A 27,817-nucleotide genomic window follows, 5' to 3' on the forward strand; every position below is an offset into this window, starting at 1 on the left:
GGAAGACAAATCTCCAGTTAACCAGTCCCCAAAAAAGTGAAAGTGGAGGGGTCATTGAAGTGGTAGAGCAGCAGCCTTGAGTGAAAAAGCCAAGTAAAAACTGGAGGCCCCGAGTTCAAATCCCACTACTTACACATACACAAAACAATCTTGTTACAAATATCAAGCCCAGATATTAAACTTTTACTATCTGGATTTAACCTTCGCTGGTGTTTTCTCAAATCTCTTGCTGTTAACAATAAAATTAAGCATACCCAATATTGATTCAGTCATCATGCCAGTTTAGGCTTGCCAGTAATCACTGTCAAACTTCTGATGCCTTGTGATTGTCACTTTATAATGACATCAAGGAAAGGTCATTGGATTTAAAGATTTTTTTTAAAGTGGATTATCATCAGCCAAGGCACTGAATCCCAGTGCCATATTTTGATGTGTTGATTCCTGTATCTGAAGCAGTAAGAGTTAAAAGCTTGAAACAAAACAGTTAGGTCTGAGCTACTGACAAAAATAAACTACTCACTCTTACTATAGCAGAATGGATATAAGCTTTGTTCATAGTAAATCCAGGCTTAAATATTAGCTGACTTGAAAGAAAACTGGGGAGACAGGCCAACTCTAAGCCTATTGCCCTACTTTCAAATGTGCCTTCAGCAATTTTTATTTTTCCAAGTTCTCAAGTGTAGAATTATGTCAATTTTGTATGCTTGCATTGTCAAAACAAACAAAAAAATTGAGCAAAGAATATAATAATGACTCAATGGAATAAAATCCATCATGCTAGAAATATGAATTGTTAATGATACTTAAGATGGGGAGCTATGTTTATGGAAGTCTAGGAAACTCAGTACTTTGAAAATTGGTAAATGGGAGAAACATAAAACATTTATCCCGCTTTGTGTGTGAAAACTACTTCCATAGGGAAATCAAATAGGAATGAGGAAAGGATTTTCTCTATAGTAGGATGTCTGCCAATCAAAAAAAGAAGAAATGGAAGAATGAATTACAACATCACTTAATGGATTGATTGGTGTGGACAAAGATCATTTAGGTCAGCAAAACCCATGAGGTAAGTCAGGCACTGTTAGTTCACATTTCTAATCCTAGCTACTCAGGATCCAAAGCTAGTCCAGGAAGAAAAATCTCTGGGGGCCCAATTTTCAATTAACCAGCAAAAAGCCGGAAGTGGAGTTGTGGCTTAAGTGGTAGTGAACAGCTTCCAGGCTTTGAGTTCAAACCCAGTACTGGCACTAAAGTTAAAATGGAAAAAAAAATATCTATGAGGCTAGAAGCTGAGATGATGTGACAGTTAATGAATGGACCAACTATATCTTTGACCAATATCACCAAGGTATAAAATGGATGGAGGAAAATGTCTCCTTCCTGGTAAAACATCCGACCTGCAGTTCTGGAGTCCAGAGATCTGAGTACCACATCCCAGGCAAATAGAACAGACAAGCATAGGCTGGAAGTGGCACAGGTAGAGCCTGGATCCTTCCTATTATCTACAAAATGCAAAGGTAGAAACCTCAATAAAACAATGAACCTGGCTTCTTTGGCAAATGCTTTGGTGGGGAAAATAAGAGGATAAAGCTATCGGTTATGTTGTTCATGGGCCCTAACAATCAAATGCTTAAAGATTTACTTAAATTAGCCAACTATTTATTTAAAAGGCAGTGAGAGAAATTTCAACATATACTGAATATTTAATGGTATTTAAAAAGGCTTAGTTTTTAAATGTAATGATAGTATGTCTTACTAAAAAAAAGTATGTAACAAGTGATGTAAGGTTTGGGATTTGCTTCAGGGCTGTCTAGTGATCAAGGAAGCAGCTGAGGTACAGGTGAAACAGAAAGCCACCAGAATACTGAAAATGGTGGGTGGTGTGTGGAGGCTCATCGTATTAGCTTTGTAGATGTATGAAATTTTCTGTAGTGAAAAGTTTCAAGTTCAAAAACAAATGAAAAATATACAGGTAGGGTAGGGAAGAGAAGGAGAGAGGATGGGGAGGAGAAAGAATAAGGGAAGAAAAGGAAGGCACAGAGAGTAGGGAGGAGGAAAGCAGGCAGGTGTAATACAACAAAGTGCACAGTACTCTTCACTGGCAAGCATTAATGTCATAATGAGAGTTCTTTCTTTTATAGGAGCATCAATGGAAAAAGATGAAATTCGATTAATGTCTATGGTTCATAGCAAAATAAATTCCTCCCAGTCAGAATTTTATAACCAAAGCCAAATAAATACATTAATATGAACCATCAGGCAATTACCAAGTCTACATATCATTTTACTATTCATATTTTAAAGATGATTATAGACTTAATAATACTCATTCTAAGGTAATAACTTGACAACAGAGTGCACCACAGTGACTCATGCCTTTAATCCCCGGTAATCAGGAGGTAAAGACAGAAGGATAGTGATCTGAAGCCAACTGTGCAAAAAATGAGTGAGATTCTATTTCCAGAAAGCAATGCAAGAATTGTGTTGCATGCCTATAATCCCAGATACTCAGGAGGCAGAAGTAGAAGAATTTGGATCCAAGACAAGCCCAGGCAAAAGCATGACAACTTATCTAGAAAACAAACTAAGATCAAAGGCACCGGAGATATAGCTCAAGTAATAAGAAGTGATCTAATACACTTTAGGTTCACAGTTCAATTTCCAGAGCTACAAAAGAGAGAGACAAAGAGAAGGACAGAGATGGAAATAGAGATGAGACAGAGAAATAGCAAGAAAGAAAAATTCATCACAATCATAATATAGTTTTAATGTATAGACTCTAGAAAAAATACAATTCCCATCTATCATGACTCAGAATGAGGTGACTTTCATGAAGCAAAAATGGCTGGCACAAAATAATGAACCACTTTTTAAAAGCCTCACTGGATTACAGCAGGAAAACAGGGGCCATGCCTTGAAATCTCAGCTTTAATTGGTTCTGAAAACTAATAAAGACAAGACATTCTGCCACTCACAGACTAGACCCAGGGCCAATATAGCTGGCAATAACCGAGAGGACTAGGGGTTTAGAAGCAAATAGGGGGATGGATTGATCAAGAAATTAAAACTTTTAAGCACCAATGGCTATAATTCTGACTACTTCAAAGGTTGAGATCTGAGAAGCATTGTTCAAAGCAAGCCAAGGCAGAAAATTCTGAGACTAGTATCTCAAATTGACAAGACAAAAAGCCAGAAGTGGAGCCATGGTTAAGTGATAAAACACCAGCTGTGAGAAAAAAAAAGCCAAGGGACAGTGCACAGGCCCTGTATAAGCCCCAGTACACAAAATAAGGGGGGGGGGTAAAGAAATGAAAAGAAAGAAGAAATCCAAATCCAGAACTGCCCTGAAGGCAGCCAGACACAAATAGTCGGACTCCAGAGGGAAACGTTTTGCAGGAGACCACGAGAATAGTCTAGGTTCATCTTTAGGGCTTGCTCTAGCCAAGAGTTCTGAATAGGGTGATGCCGATATTTTATTTTTTTTCACTTGCTCTAATTGTCTGAGAATGAGAACATCCAAGAAATCCCATAGGGCCTGGAGAGTCAACACCTGGAAATAAAACATCTGTAAACAAATTTCTCTGGTTTTAATCCCAAAACACTTTCTCCTCTCTCCACACACAACATTGGCTTTTGATAGATTGCATTCTCTTCTTTTCATTCCCTCCCTCCCCCCTCCCCCTCCTCTCTCTCTCTCTCTCTCTCTCTCTCTCTCTCTCTCTCTCTCTCTCTCTCTCTCTCTCTCTCTCTCTCTCTCTCTTGTTCTCATCCCTCTCACCTCTTTTCTGGCTTTCCAGATTTGCTTCTCCAGCTCTTCAGGTATCATTTTACCTCTAAGGAATACAGATTTAAGAATTTCAGTTACATTTAGGATTTCCCAGGCAAGAATAATATTTTTTAAACACTCTGATTTCCCCCTCCTCCCACCAGGCTTCCAGATCCTGCCCCAGTTACCTTCCATCTGTTTCCACAAAGCACACATTCTGCGTACCAATCCCAAGGAAGGAAGCTGCCTTCTTCATGGAGTAATGACACTGAATTAAAAAAGAAGGAGGAAGAGAGTTGGTTGAATGCAGGGAACAGAAAACACAGCACTGATTATCTAAATGGTATGTGCCCTTGTAGTTCAACACATCTTGGAAATACGACTAGATAGATTTTGATTGAGCTTCTTATTACAATGGCAGAGAACTTTGATCCAGGGGTCGGATAATCGGATGTGATGTTGGATGAATGACACACTGAAGGCCCAGTCTGCTAATTGATAATAGTCAGTGTCTATTACCAGCAGCTTATCATAGAATGAATAGGTTAAATTATGTGACAGACTTGCTATAGAGATCAAAGTTAGTCACCGGAAGTTGTTGTTTTACAGAACAGGAGGAAAGCTTCTCCCTGTGCTGCTAATGAATAGGGTTGCACATTAATGGAAACTTAGAATCTAGTCCACTGCTGATTCAAAACCCCCTAGAGAGACAGCAAGGCTTGGTCTCAAAGATTGCAATCACAGACTGGAGAAGACCTTAATTATTTCCAAGAGCAAACAATGGGTTCTAACTGCTGATAAGATACTGGACTAATCTTATTTAATGCTACATGCAAAACAAATTAAATATATAGGAATGTGGCTAAAACCACAAGAACAAAAGAAATATCAGTTTATAAATAGCTGCTTCAGTCAGCCGTGGTATTACCAATGGAGGCTAATAAAAGTTTCTAGAATTAGGTCTGGACTATTTCATTGGCAAATAGCAGTCCAGACTTCAGATTGTTACCCTCCCCTGCACCATCCTGTGGGGCCCATAAAATAATTACCATTCAAACACTGCAGATACCATTCAGACCATTCTTTATATATTAGTACTAGAGGACAGGTGGCCAATTAATTCTTTGTCATGCCAGAAAAATGAAGGCGCTAAAGGACATTATTTTTACAAAAAAACCCTTTGTAATTTAATTTGTTTTTATGAATACATTAGAGTAGTCATGCCTTCATACTTGACTTGATATAGTCCCTCAAATGTGGTCATTCTTTTACCCTTCTTTTGTCAAGGGAGTTTTATTGGAAACTTTTTTTAACTGTAAAAATAGGATGCAGAAATAATGCCACCACAAAAAAATGAAGCCATCTTAAATAATTAATTTCCAAATATCAAATAGAACCCATCCAAACTGCCTGAAAGATGCATTTATTTCATTTATGTCACAAGAACATATGCATGCTGAAGAGTAATAATGTACACAAAACAAGTTTAATTAATTCTCTACTTGCTAGATCAACCTACTCTGGCTGGAGGAAAAAGCTCTGACACAGCTAAGATGATAGAGTTAAGGGAAATCTTATAACCATAGAAGGAAGAGCTTCCGTGAAACTCTAAGTACCTCGGGGCAAAGTACAGCCCAATGGCAATGCAGAAGGATAGAGACAGATTAAAAAAAAAGTCTTCAGAACTGAAGCTTAAAACATCTCAGAGCATCCAAGAAGGAAAGGGGCCCTGGAAGGGGATGAAAGAAAAAATGGCAATGCTTCCAACAAACATGCTGAGTAGTTTTAAGGAAAGGAGAAAACCTAAAAAGCTGCAATTCAGAAGGAACAACTGTATTCAGAAACAAATGGTACTTGTTCCCAACACTGGCAAAAGATAAAGTAAGCCTGTTTAAGACCCAACCTCAGATCTACAGAAGGTACCCTGGTCCCAGCAGGTGTTCATCTCTATAAGGATAAAACAGAAAAGGCTCATACAAAAGACAGCACTGAGCTGAACTTTTCGTTCCTGGTTCCTGAAAGGATGTTTTGTCAGTGACCTTGACTTTCTCCTCAAGAGGGTCCTGTGCCCCAAACATTTGGACTCCATTTTTTTTCTGTCTGTCTTCATGTTGAAATTCACAAACAGATACAGCAGAGTTTCCAAATGTCACAACAGAAACATCCAGCAGATTTCTCCAATAACACATAACAGCTTCCATCCCAGGAGTCCAAAACTAGAATCTAGATAAGGCAGCCTTCAACGGCATCCTCTTGCAAGAGGCCCTAAGGTACATATTAGCCTGTCAGGGAGACCTGAGCTACCTTCCTAAGATGCAAGGATTAATAAGACAGAACCCAAAGATGGGCATCCTAGAACACAAGGCCCTGGGAAAGAAAAAATTATTCCCAAAGGATAGTTTCTTTTTAATCTTTACCTTGTAGTTGCAATGATCACTGCTGTATTCTGATACCAAAGATAATTTGAATCTTAGGTTTGATGGACACACTTAGGTTTTCTACATGCCCAAGAAGTGTGTGCCATAGTACTGATCATTTATTCCTTTTCTCCCAAAATCTCCTTGTCTTTCCTAGTGACAGACTCCTGGAGAGGCTGCATGAGATATATAGATAGTAGAGGGAATTCTGATCTCCCGGGTCTCTTCTCATAGCCAAATTACAATCAAAACTTGGAGTTTACAAAAACACCACATTGTGAGGGCATGCATTCTCTATTTGGTGGTACAGCTAGAGTTTAGCTGGTCTGGAAAAGCAAAAAGACAAAAGATTCACCTGCTCAAGTTGTCAAGAACATAGAAAGAGTAACAGAAAGACTACCATAAAGGTTAGGGTAAGACTATTTTGTTGATTCTTTTTTTTTTTAATGCCTGTATTCAGGACCTGGACACTGTCCCTTAGTGTTTTGTTTTTTCTTTCTTTTTCTTCTTTTTTATTTTTTTGATCAAGGCTAGCATTCTACTGCTTGAGCCACAGCACCACTCTGGTTCTTTGGTGGTTAACTAGAGAGTCTCATGGACTTTTCTGCCCTGGCTGACTATGAACTTTGATCAAAGTAGCTACAGCTACAGGTGTGTGACACCAATGCCCAGTCGATAATTTCTTTAACTAAATAATGGATGAAATGTGCATAAACAGAGAAATACTAAAGTATCTTCAAAGAGCTGGAAATGATTGAGCTACAAAAAAGGGTCTGGATGGATAGGGTAGAAATATATATTCAAATCTACAGCATGTTCCCAAGGTAGATTTTTCCCCCCATGTAATTTCCATTCTATTTTTTGATTTTCTGGCTTCAGCTTCAATTAATCTGTTAGCAAGGATATATTATGCCCTTTTGGGGGGGAACTGGAAAAAAAGTCACTTAGTTCTGATTTCACAATGACATAAGAATTCAGCCTTTTCACTGTTCCATTCACGAGTCAGTCCCGTGCCATAAATCTTCTCTAGGTAAGATCTTTATTCTTAGCCTCAATGGAATTCCTTCCCTCTTCCCAAGGTGACTGACTATTGCATCAAGTAATTCCATCAAATTTGAACTCCAAAGAAGAATGAAAAAAAGTCAAAGAACAGCACAAAGTAGACATCAGGAGCTGGGTTTCCTCAGCTCTGCAGTAGAAACACAGAAAAGCCCTTTGTGTTTCTGGTCCTCTGAGGTCCATCAAATAATAACAGACAGGGATGGATTGTTCATTCCATAATACTCTCAAATAAGGTAATATTTTCCCAGTTATCCACATTTCAAAGCAATAGAAAGTGCATCAATTGCATCTTACTTACAAAGAAGAACCAAGTCTCAGATAAGAATCGAGCTGACAGATACTTCCTAGACGAACCCTTTCAGACAGGTCCTACATCTCAAATCCTGTTTTGTGCTTCACCATGGACATGAAAGCACAAGCTCAGTGTCATATGGAACACAGAGAAATCACTGGAGGTCCCCAGAAGAGCAACTCCTGTACAAGCCATTGGTCAGCTATGATCTGGGTAGGTAAGTCTAGCCAGCGAAGTTAGCTGACCTGGGGCTAGTTGTCTTCGAACTTGTAAGCACTAATATAAAGCTACTGTGTTTGAGGATAAAGTATCAGATCCAAAGATCAACAGATATAGACATAGATGTGGAAGCTGAATTACAGAGACAGTTTATCAAAGGTTACTGAGGTAGTACAAAGATGGAACTTGAGTCTGAGAAGTGTAACTCCATATAAATGCTTTTAGCTACACTTGACCACACCGCATTTAGTGAAGAGTAAAATAAGTGATAGGAGCTTGTGTGTATAAGGGAGTATGTGTATGTATGATGTTGACTGTTATTCAATATCTTCTTGTCCCCTTGAAAAGAAAGATAGAAATTATTTATGCTAGACAATCAATGCAAATTTACAAGGTATCAAGAGGAGCAAGCATCTCAGCTCAGCAGTGATGGTTTTTCTAATAAACACACGAAGAAAAAATTCACAGGAGAGAGGAGTTTCAAGTGAACTGCTCTCTCCTTAAAATGTTACAAACTATACATTTTGAGTAAAGTGGAAATTGGAGTTCAGGGGTGCTGCTTCCAGTCTCATCAGAATCTCTCTTGGAATGCAAACTTAGATTATATTCAGGCATATTAATCACACGTGGATAGGAGAAAGTCACAGCAAGACTTCTCAAATAAACAAGCTTTTTTAAAATAATGCATTCTTGGCAAAAGCAATGTATCTGTCAACAAGAATACGATTTTACCTCTGTAGACGTGAAAAGCATGAATCTTGGTAATCCAGACAGACCCTTCTCCTTAACATCAGGACAATATTTGTATCTAGCTAAATTCATTGCATACATATTGGACACTGAACCGCCTACAAAAACAAAATTAAAATGTCATATTTATTACATGAAGTTTTGGCACCAAATACAATGCAAAACATGAATGGTCACAACTCTTCTAGTCTAGTGGAACATCACTGAAAGTCATCCAGATATGACCACTCATTATCCTTAATACGTCACTTACCTACTCCTTAATCTCTAATTCTAAAACTTTTCCATCCTAGCAATTTCTGCTCTATTCCCTCATTGCAATTTTTTTCTGAACTAAAAGTTTTAATTTAACAGCTCCAAACTTAATAGCCAACACTCCATAATTAAGTCTCCCCCCCGCATCTGTTGTCTGAACAATAAAATTGAGATCACAATACGTGTTCATGGCTCTACAAAAGGATTATAAGATAAACAAATGTGATTTAGGAACCTTCTTAAATAAAATGGACTCCAAAACTTGAAGGATTTATCTGTGTCTTTCCAAATTCCCAATAGCAGAAAGCTTCATTTATGTTCGATTTAAATCTGAGAATGTAGATATGTAACTCCCAAATTGTAGACATCTCTCACTCATTCAGTATGCATGCCATTAAATTAGCATTAGGCAAAGTATAATCCCTTTAGAGAAATGCCGGCTACCAACTTACCAAGTAGCATTATTAATTTCTAACTTTGTGGACTGTGTAAACCTGCAAGGCGTTGTCCCCCTCGGAAATAAGTTTTTAGATGTTCATGGTGGATGGGGGATGGAAATAACTGTTTGCACTCACCTGGGTTAAATATTCCATCCCCTTCTTTCCAGCCAATAAATTCAATCATTTTCTTCAGAACCGCTTCTTCCACTAACAGAAACACTGGGGACACCTCATACGTATAACTAGACAGATATAAAAAACACTTCACTTCTATGGCTGGAGTCAAAACATCCCTTTGGTGTCCCAAGAAAATGCACAGCGAGTTTTATTTCACCCAGTGGCTGCAGAGGTATAGGAAGTCTCTGGACATGTATCCACTGGAAAAGGGTTATCTCCCTGATTATGACTGTGCTAGTCATAATCAGATAAGTACCACTAATAGCTGGAGGTCTTAGGGATAGGCAAGTCACGTCCAGTTTAGAAGACATCTTCAATTCCAGGAGGAGAGAAAAGGGCAGGGCATGGAGATTCTGTATATCCGCCACAGGCAGTGTCCCAGCCCCCTGTCACAGGCAGGAACACAGATGTCAGAGAGCTATGCTAGCTCTGTTAGGATTGCCTCAGTTGCAGGGAGATACCTGTCCTAATGCCAAAGCCCTTCCTGTGGCTTGACACTGGATGATAGGTCATTGCAAAAAATCTCTGGAAGCCAATGGAGATTGATACTAAGCCTTGAGAGTAGCTTATCTCCCAAAGCTACCATCCTGCATCCTCCATGTCACCCGTGTTAACCCCTGGAGTAGCTCTTAATAAGCAGCCTGTTTACAGAAGTCTACCTCAATGCCTTCCCAGGGATTCCAAATGATTGCATCTGGTTGTCTTGTTAGATAACTGAGGGTGACAAAGCGTCACCAGTGTCCCCAATGAGGCAATTGCATTTCACTGTATGAGAAGAAGTAGATATACTCCCGAATTAATGGAAGCCAAGCAAATGCACTTAGATTTATGGTCAGAGCATTTGATGCAATTATTTTAACATCTGGAAGGGAAATCTTAGGGATGGAACAAAAGAATCGATTGCCTGTGGATCAAGCACCATACACATGATAGATCCTTTCAAAGCCTAGACAGGCTCCATATCTCAACCATGCTGTGATATCAGTTTATACACACCAGAAATGTAGGGGAAAGTGTATTTTATGTATATGTAAAATATAAATAACGCAATCATTTTTTTTTTGTATCCAGAAAGAGTTAGTTTGAAACCTGTCACTGAAAATAAACTCAATACAACACTAGGGAAAATATGGCCACATTTGAATAGATGGCCCAGTTTAGTTTCAATTGAATATTCAAGACACCATATTTCCAATTAAATAACCCACACAAGGAATTATAAAACCTGTGGTATAGAAGGGAAGATGTTAGAGTTTAACTTGGCTGTTTGCTTTCCTGGCTGACCTTGCCAATAACACCCATTTTGGTAAACCAATATCATTTCTCAGTCTTCACTTTAGTAAAACACTCACCCTCATGAAGTTCTGGACATGCTCTTCCCAGTTTCTATGCCTTTACTTCTCTCTTCCTCCATCCCCTCCTGCTCCTCCCCTTTTCTCTAGTCTTCTAACCATTAAAGGCTGGGTGCCAAAGCCCAGTCCTGATCCCCTTTCTGCCCTTATAGTAGTTCTCCAGCCAGACTGCTCATGAAAGCCATTAGTTGGGCTTTGTCAAGATATCAAAACATGGAGTGCACCTACAGCATTCATATTAAACTGAACTGGGTTGGGGCCCAGGAGCCATTTTTTTCCATTGTGGGACTTGGACTCTGAGCTTGGCCACTATCCCTGAGCTCTTTAGCTCAAGGCTACCACCCTACCCCTGGACCTGGGTGTTGTCCCTAAGTTCTTGAGCTCAGGGACACATTTACCCATGGAGTCACAGCACCACTTCCAGTTTTCTACTGGTTAATTGGAAGTAAGAATCTCATGGTCTTTAGTGACTGGTTTGACTCTGAACAGCAATCCTCAGCTCTCAGCCTCCTGAGTAGCTAGGATTACATGTGTGAGCCACCGTGCCCAGTTGGGAACCAATATTTTTATTTGTAGCTCTCAGGCTGATTCCACAAAGTAATCAATGTTGGAAACTACTGCCTTGGAGAACTCATGCACGCCACCATTTCTACAACCTTTACTTCATGACACAAGTCAACTACATAGCTTTCCTATGGAGACCAGAATGCCAGGCCCAGGTATCCCTCAGACTAGTTAATATATATATATATATATAATATATATATATTCTTGGATATCTCAAAGTCCCTGAGAACTCAAGCACCTGTAATTGAAAATGAACTGGTCTCATCCACTGCCTGTCTGAGTTCTGGTCCTCTTGCCTAATGCTTTTTATGTCAGTGAATGTCTATGGACATTCACAGCAATGGACTTCCTGTCCTTATGTCCCATGTTCTCATGTCCCAGCTGTTCTCATTTCCAAGGCCCAACATATACCTAGGGGTTTTCTTTTATGTTTTATCTTCTACAGTCACTGCTTTTCCTATTCTTTCTCACTTCCATCTGAGTACAAACTACTTAACAAAGATAGCTACCTTCTACTTGGTCCCTTCAGTATACTTGCCATAATTTTCAGAAACTTTTATAACAACAAATTTCACCAAAACGACTAACAATCTCCAATGTATTTGGACTAAATGAGATCACTGAGGCACTGAATGCCTGGATTTTCTCTACCTCTCTCTTTGTGTCCTCTGCTATACTCTATTACTCTGTCAGCCGACAGTTTGGTTCATGGTGTACAGCCTACTGCTTCCCACTATAGGCCATTGGGATATGTGCCTCCCATTACTTAGAACTCATTTCCCTTCTTTTCACCTGTTTCACGCTCACCCATCCTTCAGCTCATGCTTGTCACATTTTTAGAGAAGACATTTCTGAACTACCAGCTACAAAACGTTTTTCTTATTTACAGTATCAGGCACCTCTCCATCATATAAGAGTGTGAATTGCATAATAATTTTATATTAATTCCAGGAGTCTAGATTGTCTCTTTTGCTAGATTCTGTTTCAAAATGAAGAATCAAGATCTATTTTATTCAAAGTCTCTAATATTTAATAATTGCACAGCTTTGCCTGCAGGAATGAACAGAAAGCTGCTTAAATCATTTTTTTTTTGGTCAGTTGTGGGGCTTGAACTCTGAGCCTGGGCGCTGTCCCTGAGCTCTTCAGATCAAGGCTAGCACTCTTCCACTTGAGCCATAGCATCACTTCCTTAAATCACATTCTTATTTGTGAAATGGAGGTGGCAATGCTACTATACCAGTCAGTGCATAAAAACAGTCTCCATCAAGCAGCTCCTCAATTATCTCTCGGGGGTCTAGCACTACTACTAAGACTACTATTAATGTTGAAAGTATGCAAAAGAAAACATAGATTAAAATGGTGAAATAAAATTCCATCTACTTAGAAAGCATCTCTAACCCATATTCCCAGTGAAATTCCAATTACTTGGCACTTACATGCTGGGGTTCAATGCTTCCGTCATGAAACGAGCCACCAAAGAATAATAATCAAGGCCAGCATACAACTGGTTAAAAAATCTTGGGTGATCTATAAATTTAAAACAAAGTATTCAGTTTCCACATATTAAACACCAAAATGATTAATAATCCAACTAAAGAAACGGACACATGAACTATTTTCAGAAGTAGAAGCACAAATGGCTAATGAACACGTTAAAAACAAAATGGCAAAGATTCCATTTCACCCCAGCCATCATAAAGAAAATGGACAACAACAAATGCTAGTGGAAATGTGGAAGAAAAGAAACCCTCACACATTGATGGTGGGATTGTAAATTACTGTGACAATGCTGAGATCGCAGACGTGAATGGCCTTTGTATTTTGGATCCTGAGCCATGTGACTGTGGGGAAGATGGAGTGACATGGGACTCACTCCACATCTTCCATATAATTTTTTTGGAGTGGATGCTAGGAGTAGGGCCTCAGGGGCCTGGAGTTCTCACTCTGTTTTTTTTCCCCACTTGAGGATAGCATCCTACCACTGAAACCACATCTCCATTTCTGCATTTTTGTTAGTTAACTGAAGGTAAGAATTTCATGGATTTGTTTGCCCAGGCTGACGTTGAACTAATATCCTCAGATCTCAGCTTCCTGACTAGCTAGGATTTCAGGCATGAGCCACTGGTGCTTAGTGTACACGGGCTTTCTGATTAGGCTTACTTCAAGCACAGCCTCCTTCCAACAACCATTGTCAAATTCCAGTTGTCTTACTTTTTTTCCTCTCATGGAAAAGGTCTCGTAAGTTCTTGGTTTTACACAGTACAAACATTCCCACCAATAACAGATCAACTGGCATGATTTGACATTCTTTTCCTCCTTCAAGTTAATGATAATTTTAGTATTTTTGGAATCACTTAACTAGTGACCCTTTAATACAAATTATAAAATTGAGTGTAGCTTTCTGTCTCTCTCTGTCTCCCTCCCTCCCTCCCACTCGCTCTCTCTCTCCCTCCTCTCTCTCTCTCTCTCTCTCTCTCTCTCTCTCTCTCTCTCTCTCTCTCTCTCTCTCTCTCTCTCTCTCTCTCTCTCTCTCCCACTCTTGCTTTTCCTTTTCCCACCTCATTCACTCCACTCCCTCTCTCTCTCAACACTAATAGATCAAGAAAATATATTTTCCATTAAAACAGAAAATTCTCATCTGGCAAAGGAAGCCAGACTTTGCCTGTGCAAGTAATTTTAATAAGATTTTTTTTTTAGTTCTGTGTTAATTTATGATTGATTTCCATGGTAACATTATGGAAAATAACCAGTAAACTGAAAAATCTACTGCATTAAATGTCATTCTCCACTTCTGACATGCACTATAATAGTAAGATATGTATCTCTGCTTTTGAAAGGCTGAATTTGTGAAATATATATCAGGCTTTCCCGGGGGAACTTAATCCAATTATTTTTAGTCAGGACTTTATGATACTCTTTCCACTAAATTTAATCCAGTGTCAAAATTCAGGAAGCATAATGCCTGCATAGTTTTAAGTAATGGATCACCTTCACAGCACACTAAAATGTGATTTTTTTTTCCCAGGTACTGGGTCTTGAGCTCTAGACCTCATGTTTTCCGGGCTGACCTTCTACCACTTAATGCCACACCACCTACCCTTTTCAGTGGCTATCTTACAAACTTTCTTCCTTGGCTGGGCTCAAACTTGTGATCCTCCAGTTCTTAGCCTTTGATGTAGTTAGAATTATAGCTGTGACCCATCTACGCATAGCCCAGCCATGAATATTTTGGTAAGTTACTCTCGCTGTTAAGACTTGTTCTCCAGGTGAAGAGGGTACTTTAGCCAAGCTGGATTTGTATTTCAGTGTGTGGCTGACATCACATCAGCATATTCATAGTGGTTGTGGGTATTGTGAGACAGGAATGCAAAATTTACCTTCTACATGTTTTTCTTATATCTGCCTTGAGTATTTCTTTTGTCCTACCAGATTTGATACACTGGTTTAGAAATTAGTAACTGCCAAGAGTTAACCTATATCTCCTGAATAAAAATAGTACTGCTTATAAGAAAAACACTCTCTAAGCCAACATGATGGCACACATCTAGAATATCTATGCTGGAGGCACTGATAAGCAGATCGTGATCCAAGATGGCTCCCAGTCAAAAGTATAAAATGCTTTCTGAAAAATAAAGTAAAAAGGGATGGGGTAGTAACTCAAGTAGTTAGAGAACTTGCTGAACAGGTATAAGGCACTGAGTTCAAACTCTAGTACTATACAAATTAAATTAAAACACACACACACACACACACACACACACACACACACACACAGGGGCCAGGAGTTTGACCTAGTGGTAGAGTGCCTGCCTAGCATGCACGAAGACCAGGGTTTGATTCCTCGGTATCACATACATAGAAAAAGCCAGAAGTGGTGCCGTGGCTCAGGGTAGAACACTAGCCTTGAGGAAAGCCCAAGGACAGTGCTCAGGCCCTGAGCTCAAGCTCAGGACTGGCAAACACACACACACAGACACACACACACACAGACACACACACAGACACACACACACACACACACACACACACACACGCAAACGGTTTCTTATCTAGGCATCATAGTCCTTGGAGGAAATCTGAATTAAGGATTAAATGGACCATTGGAAAAATACCAGAACCACTAATTTTTTCACCAGTCCTAGGGACTGAACTCAGGGCCTGAGCACTGTCCTTGGGCTTTCTCAAGGCTAGTGCTCCACCACTTGAGCCACAGCACCACTTCTGGCTTTTCTATGTATTTGGTACCAAGGAATTGAACCCCGGTCTTCATGCATGCTAAGCAAGCACTCTAGCAGTAGGCCAAACTCTAGGCCCAGAGCCACTACTTTTTTATCCAGTCTTGGTATCCCATAAACAATATTATCCTTGAGTTATTAAACATGCCAGGGTTTCTCAGGCACACATCAGGGAATAAGCTGGAGTTCTTACTGGTTTTGACACTGAAGTGGATGATGTCTTGGCAGAGTTTCAGGAGTCGGTCATGTGGCTCTCCTGTGTCCCTCATCTCCAAGTCCAGGAGTTGTCTCAGCTGTTCAGGAGGCTGCCATTCACACACCTAGAAGGTGAGCACAAAACACTGTTACCCACACACCCAGTCCAGCCCAGGACGCAGAAGGGGTAAGCATCTGAGACTGAGACTCAACCTTATGAAGCGCCAGAGAGTGAGAGACCCAAAAAGAATTATGACATGGGGCAGCGATTGTTGGGGACCAGTGAGAGGCCACTTGAGCTGGGCATGGTCAGAGAAGGACCACTGGAGGACCCATGTCTGACCTGTGACACAGATTCAGAGGATACAGGGACAAGAGGCTGTAAAACAGGGAGCTTGCTGCAACTCTGGGAAACTGAGTATGTTTATGTTTGGTGTGGCTGGAGCATGGCCTTTTTTTTGCCAGTCCTGGGCTTGGGCTCAGGGCCTGAGCACTGTCCTTGGACTTTCTCAAGGCTAGAGCTCTACCACTTGAGCCTCAGCACCACTTCTGCCTTTTTTCTATGTATGCGGTACCGAGGAATCGAACCCGGGTATTCGTGTATGCTAGGCAAGCACTCTACCACTAGGCAAAACTCCCGGCCCCAGGAGCATGGCCTTTTAAAAAGAGAGATGCTTATTAGCAGAGCTGGTCACTTGTATGATTTCCTAAGTTTGTTCTCTGCACGAACCCTTACCCCATGAAATCTACCAGCTATCTCTGGCCAAACACACCACTGACTTCTTCAAGAAAAGAGCTGAAGTCTTCACAGGTACACCCAAGAATCCCACATGGCTGCCTTCCCCTGCTACAGGACCCCTCCAGTCTTATTGAGCTCCATTTACTCCTTGGAAAAGTCATTTCCATTGCCTTGAGCACACTGTACAATTCGCATCTTAGGGTATTCATATAGCTGGGCCCTGGCATAGAATGCTTCTCCCTTAAATGTCTTTATAGTTAACTCCTTCTCTTTGTTCCAGACTTGCTCAATTATGTGTTGCTTTCTTCAACTACAGCAGAGCCTCTTACTTAAAAGTGACTACTTGAAATGGCAATTCCTCTGTATATCACCTTCGCAATAACAATAAAAATGTTTTGGAAAACCCACACAACAATCTACTACCTACCTGATCTCTATCTCCCTGGCTTTCTTCGCTCTCATTTTTGCCATAGTCTTTTTCATACTCAGATATGTAGTATGATACTCACTTGTCGATTAGTTCTATATAATGTCCCAGAGAGCAGAGGTCTGTCTGCTCAAACATAGATCCCAATATCTAACACATTCTGCTATGTTCACAAACTCATTGAGATATGTAGAATAAATGAAGAAGTAAATGGAGAAAGATAGCAAGTTGTATTGTAGTAGGCTTTATGGGAACATAGCTGGAATTTCTAAAGAAGCCACAGTAATGCTTAGAACAGAGGAATAAGATGGTTATGTCTGTGTTTTGGAGGTTAACTTTCTTTTCTATGTGGAAATTCCAAATAAAACTATAATAGCTATAATAAATTTGGACAGTGGTGGTGATCTGAATGAGAAGGCACATAGACATAAAGTATAGAATTCCAAGAAGTATTAAAATTGCAGAATAAATAACCTTTGGAAATAAAATCAATTCAATGCTGACGGTGGGACTAGAGGAATGGGCAAGGCTGTCCCTGTGTCTTCTATCTTTGATCCAGGCTTTGCTGATGGCATTGGGGCTATAGAAGGATCTATTTGAGACTAGGAGGGTGAGGAGTTTTGAGCATCCAAAATAGATGTAGCTGTCCGTGTGAGGCTCCATGAAGGACAGAGTTCCAGGCTGGACTGTGGTGACGTACCAGCAGGCCAATGATGTGGTCCGGAGAACCTATAGGGAGTGAAGGAGGGTCCAGGAGTCCTCAGAAACACCAGACCTTGAGGAAATGCATGTAGAAGACAGGCAAGAAAGGAAGGAGAATCTGAACAACAAGTCATGCTGCCCAAAGGAAGAACAGCTGCCTTTCACAGCTCCACTGCCAAATACAGTTGAGAAGTCAGACTGGAAAAGGACAAAGTAAGCATAGGATTCATTCCAAGTAGGAAAAGAGAAGTTTGTCACAGAGGTAGAATCAGAGACCAGTGTATGGGAATAGGAGGTGAAGAAGTAGAAGACCTTTAAAAAAAAAAGAAAGGGCCTTAAATATTCCTTTGTGGTCATCAGCCAATGGCTCTCATCTATAATCCTAGATACCTATAATCCCAGCTACCTGACAGGCTGAGATTAGGACCGTCATCTTCTGGAGTCAGTTTGGGCTTAAGCCCTTTCCAAGGTGGGATGGAGTGGGGTGGGGTGTGCCTGTTATTCCAGCTATGTGGGAGGCTGAGATGGGAAGGACTGAAGTTCCAGGCCAAAAAAAGGGGGAGGCATGATATCACTCAGTGAAACAAGGCAGGTACTGTGGCAACTTGACATGCCAGTTATGACAGAAAGCATAAAATAGGTGGATTGTGGTACAACCTCTGCCCAAACAAGAGAGGAGGCCTCATGGCAAAAATCACTGATGCAAAAGGGATTGTAGGCATGACTCAGTGGTTGAACTCTGCCACTAAGCCACATTACCAGCCCAAGACTTTCATATATTGATCATAATGATTGTCATATGACTTCTCAGACCTCATGAAGTTTACTTTTATTGAAAAGAACTTATAGCACAATTTCCAGTGGCTGAGAAAGAATATCTACTAGAAAGGAAACTAAGAATCATCACCTTCCGAAGTATGGGATGAATCTGCACATCACTTTTGAGGGTGCTGGGGGGGGATTGATTTTCTTTTTCTTTTCTTTTTTCTTTTTTGGCCAGTTCTGGGCTTAAACTTAGGGTCTGAGCTCTGTCCTTGGCTTTGTCAAGGCTAGAGCCATGGCACCACCTCTGGCTTTTTCTATGTATGTAGTACCAAGGAGTTAAATTTGGGTCTTTGTGCATGCTAAGCAAGCACTCTACTACTAGGCCAAACTCCCAAGGTATATAAACATCACCCAACCTTCTCCAATTCCAAATAGCTTTCACCTCAACTTCAGGGGCCTAGAAAGCCTGCATGTCTACTACATTGTAAGCAAGGTTGGGTTCCTTGTTGGTAGTTTAGGGTCACAAGTTTCTCCTGGTTTTTGTTTAGTTTGTTTTGTTTTTTATTGCTGGTATTAGACTTTGAATTCAGGTCCTTGGGCCCTATAGCTTTTTTGCTCAAGGATGACAGTCTACCAATTCAACCGAAGCTCTACTTCCAGCTTTTAGTTATTTAAAAGGAGAACGGAATCTTACCTCACAGACTTTGCTGGCTGGTTCTGACCCTCACCTTGAGTAGCTAAGATTACAGGTGTGAGTCCGCCAGTACCTAGCTCCCCTTCTCATTTGGCCTCTCACTTATGTGAGCCCTTCTTTCCAGTTAAAAAAATATGTTTCCTTGCCAGGTCAATTTTCATATTGCCCTTCTGCAGCGCTGTATGGCTTTCCTTTCTGCTTTCTTTAACAACCTCAGAAATTAGCATCCACATTACTTTTTCTCTGTCCACCAACCTTTAGAGGTGGCAGATGTTTGTCTTTCAGCCATGTAATCATTCAGCACATAATGGGACAGCTATTTATATGTCATGCTGGCTGCCTGTGGCCTGGGCGTGTATTGATAATTTTGTATGGTCCCTAGACCAGGCAAAAAGTCCGTAAGACTCCATTTCCAGAGTGTTAGCAAAACCTCAGGCTGGAGGCCTGGCTCAAGTGAGAGACTATGAGCAGGGTAAACAATCTGAGCAACTAAAAGGCCCTGAATTCAATTCCTTTACTGTCAAACTGAAAAGAAAGAAAGAAAGAAAGAAAGAAAGAAAGAAAGAAAGAAAGAAAGAAAGAAAGAGAAAGAAAGGAAGGGAGAGAGGGAGGGAAGAAGGAAGGTAGGAAGGGAAAAGGGAAGGGAAGGGAAGGGAAAGGAAAGGAAAGGAAAGGAAAAGGAAAAGGAAAAGGAGAAGGGAAAAGGAAAGGGAAAGGAATTAGTGAGCATAGCTAGAGTTGTAGAGTTCTTGCAAGCCCTGAAGCCCTGGGTTCAGACTCCAGGACTACAAAATAAAACATAAAACAATGTAAAATAATAAAATAAGCAAATAAAATACCATCCGTGATTTTGCCTTAAACATAACTATCCTACATTCAGAGGCCTTCTGAGCATGGTATTTTATTAATTGCATCATATGACGAAAAATTTAGATTACATACCACCACATGCATAATCTTTTTCAAGTGGCATTTATTCCCTACTAATATAACAGAGGTGCATGTACCATGCATTTGTTGTTTTCAGCTCTAACGTGGAAAGTGTTGAGTGTAAGAAAAGAAAACTGAGTGGTTTGTAGGATTACATGGAAAAGGCTAATCCCGTGGACTCTGAAGCCAGACTGCCTGGACTTGACAGCTGTGATACTTGCTAGTGTGTGATCTTTGCCAAGACCTGGACGCCTTCTGGTCCCATTCCTTCTTCATCTCTAAACTGCAGCAAGTAAATAGGAAAGTAAAAGAGAGTGCCTTGAAGGGTGCCTAGCACACACTGATGATTCTCTAGAGAGGTCCATGAAACTCAGGGCTTCAAATTCTTGTTTGGCTTTCTTTCCTCTGGGCTGGTGCTCTGCCACTTGAGCCATGCCTCCACTCTGGCTTTTTTTGCTGGCTAATTGGAGATAAGAGTTTCATGGACTTCTCTGCCTGGGCTAGCTTTGAAATTGCAGTCATCCTAAGTAATTGGGAACCTCCAACACCCAGGTAACAGGTTTTCATATTTACCTTCTCATTGACATCAGTAGCTTTTAAAACCACTTCTTCCATTATTAGCCTACAGGCTTCTTCCACGAATTTTTCTCCTGCTTTCACATTGGTTGTAGGCCCATTCAGTACAACTCCATCCACCAGAACAGCACTCTTCTTGCTGGACATCCTCTCTTGCTGTTCACTGTCTCCTGGAATCATATGAACAAACTGTGTTCCACAGATAATCTTACTGCATTCTACAGACAAAAACTGGACCACTATCTCAGCTCCAAACAGTATGAAGGTACTATTTAATATGAAGATACTATTTGGAATTTCTTTCTTTCATCTTTTTGCCAGTCCTGGAGCTTGAACTTAGAGCTTGAGGATTGTCCTTGGGCTTCCCTCAAGGCTAGTGCTCTACCACTTGAGCCACAGCACCACTTCCAGCTTTTCTATGAATGCAGTACCAAGGAATTGAACCCAGGTCTTTGTGCATGCTTGGCAAGCACTCTACCAGTAGGCCAAACTCCTGGCCCCTGGAGTGAATTTCTTATAGTACCCCATGGCATGGCAGAGTTAAGGAAGTTTCACAAAGCTCCCAGTTTGTGGGGCAGTAAATCTAGCAGGTAATACTCGCCACTCAGAACTGGACTGAGTTATCCCACAAAGTGGATGACCCATGACTGCAGACAAGAGCAGGACTGATCAGGAAGATTAACATGGTGTAGAACAATTCCTCAGACAATAGCATCGAAAGAAAGTAAAAGAAAGAATGTCTTTCATAATTAAAGATAGTTTACAAAATCATCCCCAAAGAAAGGATTTACTGGCATTCCCACGAATGTGCAGTGGTTGCTACCACGTATCTTTCTTAAGTAAGTTCCTCTTCCTACCACAGGAGGAAATATAGCCGGTCAAACAAAGTCTTAGGCATTTGGAGAAAAGGAAGGAGAGTCCTTGAATATAAATACATGATATTTATTTGTTCTATTGGTACATTGTGTAGACAAATGATTAAGATAGCAAGCTAGCCTAAGCCTTTCTCTCCTTATGGAAATCTACTTAACATTTCTGCCTAGAAAGAAGCCAGTTCCCAGTTCCATGCCTGAGTGAGGAAAACATACAATTCGGCCATATATAAATTATCCTTTCTACCAAAGCGCTAATGAATTTGTGGAATGGATTCCAGATTGAATTTTGTAAGTCCCACCCTGCATTTCCTGGGTATGGATCACAGAAAGAACTGAAAGAGGTCACGTGAACACCTTCCAGGAAGGAAGTACAGAAAGCTTCAAAGGCGGAGCTATCTGGTGTTTCCAGAACCAAAGGTCTTCTCTAAATGGAAGTGCATGTAGCTCTGGTCAGTTTCTCCACCAACAAAATTTTGAATTCTACATGTAAAATTCAATTTTTCTTTCCTGTGCCAACTTATTTAGTATCAGGGAGAGTTTAGGACTCACAAATGTCCATGGAACCCATTTTAATCACTTGTCAAACAATTTTCACACACATGTAAAAAAAGATCAAGTGTGTATGTAAACTCAGGACCTGGGGGCCGTCCCTTAGCCTTCTCACTCAACGCAGGTGCTCTACTGTTTGAGCCACGCCTCCACTTCTGGCTGTTTGGTGGTTAATCAGAAGTGAACCACAAGAATTTCCCACCCAGGCTGGCTTTGAACTGTTATCCTCAGATCTCAGTCTCCTGAATAGCTAGGATTCTATATATTTTAAATCTTTCTACACTTACTGATATCTTTAACAGTATTCACATTTATTCTGCCTCCTATTAATTTCTCTTGAAAGTGAACAGCATGAGAAACCCTTTGGTTCAATTATTGGAAAATACAAGTGGCATCCCAGAAGACAGGAGGTAGGAAGGAAGAGCAGTCACCAGTGTGTAAGAAGAACGGGGTGTGTGCACACAGGCTCAGCCCCCCACCAGGCAGAGGCACCTTCCCTCAGCTTCTACTGGAATGGTCTCTGCCATGACTTATGACAGAGTCGAATGTCACAACCCCAGAATTGAGCTTTGAGATACAATGTGCTTTATGTGAAGGGACATTCCCCCACCAAAAAAAAAGTTTTCTGTGATTTAGAAATAGAATGGGAAAGAGGGCAATTTTCTGGGTTATGTCAACAAGCAGAGATATCATTAGGCAACTAAAAAAGTGGGATTATTTTTGAACCTCATTAATAGAATCTCAGGCTTTTATTGCCCAAGGAATTTTAATAGCTTTTAGACCTCCCAGAGTATGACTTCCTTCCGCCCTCCCTTCCTCCCTTTCTCCCTCCCTCCCTCCCCCCACATACACAAATAAGATTTTTAAATGTCAAACAGCCACTTGAAACTAGAATAGCAGTGAAACTTAAATCATCACTCTCTTCACACAATTGATGAAAGAGATCCCTATAATTCATACAATTATCTGGGGGAAAATACCATAGGAAATCCATAAAGAATTGAGTCTAGCTCAATTGTCTTTTTCTCAATAATCACAGTTTATTCTTTGGATCACTCTAATAACATGCCTGTATTTACCTGCCTCTGCTCAGGTTGGAAACAACTCAGTCCCCAAACCCTTGGGACTCTGTAGTCTGCTCAGGATGTCATTTGAAACTTTCTAACTTGGAGAGCTTAAAGTTAAGGAATTCTCAACCAAACCACCAAATGCTTGGATCTCTGCAGCAGGCTCCTAGCCAAGCCACTGCCATGGCTTCTAGATTCTTCTCCATGCAGTGGTTCCTGTGTGCTTCTTAGATGATGAGCTAGAACTGCTCTGCTCTATGATTCCTCATACCCAAGGCAGCATCATAGGCTTCAAAAGCAAAACTATCCTCTTTCTGCCCTCCATACTGCCAGGTCCAGGATGTCTGATCACAACCACAAATATCACTTTCTTGAGGAAGTCTTCTTCAATGAACCTACACAGCATGCAAACTACCTACCATAGGAAATCCATAAAGAACTGAGTCTGGCAAAGTTGTCTTTTTCTCAGTAATCACATCTAGTAATCATGTCTACTAGGAATCATATCTACTAATTTCCCTTTCTCCTTGCATTGCATAGCAATAATTCCATGAGATGTAGGAACCCATATATCTATATGCATTTTTAGCTGCCACCCAAGAGACCACATTCAGTAAGAACATAAGTTTGTGTCTGCTGGCTACAGCATTGCCTTCCCAACCCTAATACACACAAGGCAGTTTACAGGGTTTCATAGACATGCTACCCACTGATTTAGCAGCCAGTGTGGTAAGGCTGTATCTCTGGACTGCTATGGTCAGCTGTCTACATACAAGATTCTGACCTGAACTCAGGGAAGAGACCCTGGACCCGAACAGGAAGTGGGGCAGAATACTGAGGCATGATAGATCAGGAAAAATGAGGTATGAGAAATGGTAGCCAGGAATTCAAAGACAGCACTGTATTAAGAGTAGCTTATTGGGCTGGGAGTTTGGCCAAGTGGTAGAGTGCTGCCTATCATGCATGAAGACATGGGTTTAATTCCACATACTTAGAAAAAGCCAGAAGAGGTGCTGAGGTTCAAGTGACTGAGCTCTAACCTTGAGAAAGTCCAAGGACAGTGCTCAGACCCTGAGCTCAAGCCCAGGACTGGCATAAAAAAAAAGAGTAGCTCTATATCTTTTATGGTCAGAGAAGCTGAACATTTCTTCATCTGTCTATTGATCATTCTAACTTCCGAGAAGTCTCCCTTTAAATTTTTAGCCTACTTTTTGTTGCTTCTCAAAGAAACAAAACCCAATTAATAAGCAGTGATGGGAGGGAAAACCTGAGAGAGAGCTACAGAAGGGGGGTGACATTTCAAAAGACATGTACTCTTTATCCAACTTATGCAACTATCACCTGTACAATAACAATAAATAATTTTTAAAAACATATAGCTCTATCAGAAACACAGAAGCACTGTTTTCTTTGCTTTAAGCCTTCTACTCCCTCATAAGCTACAATACTAGTAAAAAAAAAAAAGAAAAGGAAAAAGAGCAGCCGTTTCTCCTTTTTCGCCTGGACTAATTGTTCCAAATAATTAGTATGCTCTGAAAACTGCACTTACTCAGTATCTTAAAGATTCTTATCCTGGAAGAACAAATGAAAGATACTTGATAAGTGACTTAGAGATACTTATCCTGGAAAAAATAATACCTGGGAAAATAGTTCCCTCTTGGCACAGAACATGTTTTAAAATTTTTCCTATTTCAAGAATGGACACCTGTATTGAAGGAAGTAAGTGAAAAAAAATACCATCCTTTCTTTGAATGGATGGCCAGACATCCTTAATGGACAGGTCAGTCTTCAAGTCTCTGAGATCAATTGCTAAAAGTGTAACAACAAGAAAGACTAAGTGTACCAGATGTCACATCAAAGGAAAATACTTATTCTAAAGGGAATTTTATTTGAGCTGAACCCCAATCTCCTTTTATCACACACACAAAAAAACTTGGTGCTAAAGCACTCACTCTATTTTTTTTTTGCCAGTCCTGGGCTTGAGCTCAGGGCCTGAGCACTGTTCTTGGGCTTTTCTCAAGGCTAGCACTCTGCCACTTGAGCCATAGCACCACTTTCAGCCTTTTTTCTATGTATGTGGTACCAAGGAATCGAACCTGGGTCTTCGTGCATGCTAGGCAGGCACTCTACCACTAGGCCAAACTCCCGGCCCCAACACTCACTCTATTTGTTACCAGATGTGGCCATACTCGTGTCTGGAGTGTGTACTTTCTATCTTTCCTTCCCTTTGCTTTTGCTATTACTCTTTCTTGATTTGGATTTTGATATGTTCTCAAATTCTTTTCTGAAGTAATATCAAGGCCTCTGTATCGGAGCACTGGGTAGAAGCTGGCCTCCTCCCTGTTAGAGATCTCTTGCATGGAGCATTCCCCCTGGCAACTCTTCTAGGACCAGCATCACAGATGATGGGCCAGAGAAGAGATAACTGAAAGAGCTTGAAACTAGGCAGCAATGCACAGCCACTGATTAAAGGAACCACACATGAAAGGATCTCTTTCCTGTGCTCTCTTTTCCTCATTCTCCCATAGCGTCTTTCTTTCTGGCCTCTCTCTTTTTCCCCAGTGGTAGTTCTTGCTCTTCTGAAACAGCCCACAACCATAGTCTCATCTGGGATCACACTTCCAGATGAAGGCCATTCAGCCCTACAGAGAATGAAATTCTCACTCCTGCATTCCTACCAGTGCTGCAGACCCATGCCCTCCCCCAAATTCCACACCAGCCCCAGGCTTTGCCTTGGTTAGAGATGTAATAGCTCTTATCCAACAGTAAATGTGGAAGTGCCTTTCCCTTTGGCAAAGTATGGAAAGAGGGAACAGAGATAACGCCTGAAAACAGCACCTGGAACAGAGTCTCAGCAAGTGGCAGATGGAATTAGCTGTCTCTATAAATGCACAGCAGTGTATAAAGAAGCTTATGAGTGACCATCAGCAAGCTACTAGTGAGGTAGGCTTGGAGTGATCACATGACTATTTTTGCTGGTGTGCAAGAATTGGAGAAGGAACTATTGGTCATATGGGGCTCAGGACACAAGATGGCAGTGGATTCTGTCAGCCACATGCCTCACGTCATTCTTTTCCACTCAGTTAATGGTGTAGAGGTTTTATTTCTCGTTGATGATTGCAAACTGCCACAAGGAAAAATATACATGGGTCAATTTGCTGGACATCTCAGGAAACAGAGTGCACACATGGGTTCCCACAGCTATATAAGTGATTGATTGGCTGTGGAATTACCTTAGAAGCCATCTTATCTAATATATTCAGACATTCCTAATAACACACACACACACACACACACACACACACACACACACGAGTTAATGAGCTCAGTTCTGATCTCAGTTCCAGGCTCTCTGATCTCAGGGTAACATCGTCCCTCCTTATCCCTTATCAATCATCTATAAAACCAAAGACAGTCTGGGTAACATTGTAGTGTACTAGCTGCTAGAAAGGTTCTGCATACCCCAGTAAAGACCCATACTCATGGATTCCTCCCCCAAATGATTTGGTTCAGAATCATTTGAATTTAAACTTTGTTTTACCCTGTGCTACAGGGTCTAAATCCAGGGCATCTCACAGGCTTATCAGACACTCCCCTACTTGAGTCATGCCCCTATCCAAGCCCTGTCTTGCATTTGTTTTTCCTCAAATTCAGCTGGTCTACAATTACAGCTGCTCAACCTTTATCTCCTACATAATTGGGATTTTAGAGGCATGCCATTACATTCATCTCATTGGATGAACTGAGATCTCACTATCTTGCCCAGGGTGACCTTGAACTGCAATCCTCCTTATTTCTATCTCTTGAATAACTAGGATGGTAGCTACCATGCCTGGCCAGAATTTGAACTGTTAGCAAGGACTCTAATTTGGACTATCAGTACTGTGACACATGAATATGTAAGTGCCTTTAGAAATCGCCTTTTTTGGCCAGTCCTAGGGCTTGAACTCAGGGCCTGAGCACTGTCCTTAGACTTTCCTCAAGTTTAGAGCTCTACCACTTGAGCCACAGCACCACTTCCAGCTTTTTCTATGTATATAGTACTGAGGAATTGAACCCGGGTCTTCGTGCATGCTAGGCAAGCACTCTACCACTAGACCAAACTCCCAGCCCTAGAAATCATTATTGTGAGTGACCTTTAAAGTATTTTCAGATTCCCAGTGTTTCCGTTGCATAGGTTATCTCATTCTTTAATAGGTCTTGAGTCTTTTCAATAACCACCTGTCAATCACTACCATGTGCCACATACCAGGTGAGGAGAAGAAGACAGAAATGAATCCTTCCTTGAGTTCCTTCTCCCACAGACCCACTGCAAAATCTCATGGTGATTTCCTGTACAGTAAGTTCACATATAAGTGAGTTCCATTATAGGTGTAAGCCACTGGTACCCAGTAAACACAATGTTTTATTTGTTTGTTTTGCTAGTTCTGGAGCTTGAACTCTGGGTATGGATGCTGTCCTTTGAGCTTTTGTGCTGATTACAGGGATGAGCTACCACCAGCATGGAGCTAACATGACCTTTTGAATGTAAGTAATGTGAACATTTGGAGTCCAGATTTTAGGATTTCATGAAAAGTCGGAGTGACACAGAATTGTCCTGAATCCCAAGATTTACTTTAGAATTTTTAATATCTGCAGTCACATACCAGCGTCGAGTTGCTCATGTCTGTAATCCTAGCTACCCAGGAGGCTGAGATCTAAGGGTCTTGGCTTAAAGCCAACTCAGCCAGGAAGGTCCCTGAGATTCTTATCTCTAATCAATTACC

At 40.8% G+C, this 27,817-nt stretch overlaps 1 protein-coding gene across 1 annotated transcript in view; it reads right to left on the bottom strand.

The window, feature by feature from the left end:
- The window catches only part of Gadl1 (GAD like acidic amino acid decarboxylase 1), a 226,650-nt gene that overhangs the window by 155,869 nt on the left and 42,964 nt on the right, over nucleotides 1-27,817 (bottom strand). The window contains exons 3-9 of the mRNA XM_090352917.1: nucleotides 20,558-20,730; nucleotides 15,726-15,852; nucleotides 12,734-12,824; nucleotides 9,337-9,443; nucleotides 8,489-8,604; nucleotides 3,955-4,034; nucleotides 3,779-3,833 (exon numbers count right to left, since the gene is read on the bottom strand). Coding sequence (XP_090209043.1) covers nucleotides 3,779-3,833; nucleotides 3,955-4,034; nucleotides 8,489-8,604; nucleotides 9,337-9,443; nucleotides 12,734-12,824; nucleotides 15,726-15,852; nucleotides 20,558-20,730 — 749 coding nt within the window. The remainder of the gene's footprint in view (nucleotides 1-3,778; nucleotides 3,834-3,954; nucleotides 4,035-8,488; nucleotides 8,605-9,336; nucleotides 9,444-12,733; nucleotides 12,825-15,725; nucleotides 15,853-20,557; nucleotides 20,731-27,817) is intronic.

The sequence above is a fragment of the Megascapheus bottae genome, chromosome 18 (genome assembly GCF_031878675.1).
Source record: "Megascapheus bottae isolate mThoBot1 chromosome 18, mThoBot2.hap1, whole genome shotgun sequence".
In the NCBI taxonomy this organism is placed as follows: Eukaryota; Metazoa; Chordata; class Mammalia; order Rodentia; family Geomyidae; genus Megascapheus; species Megascapheus bottae.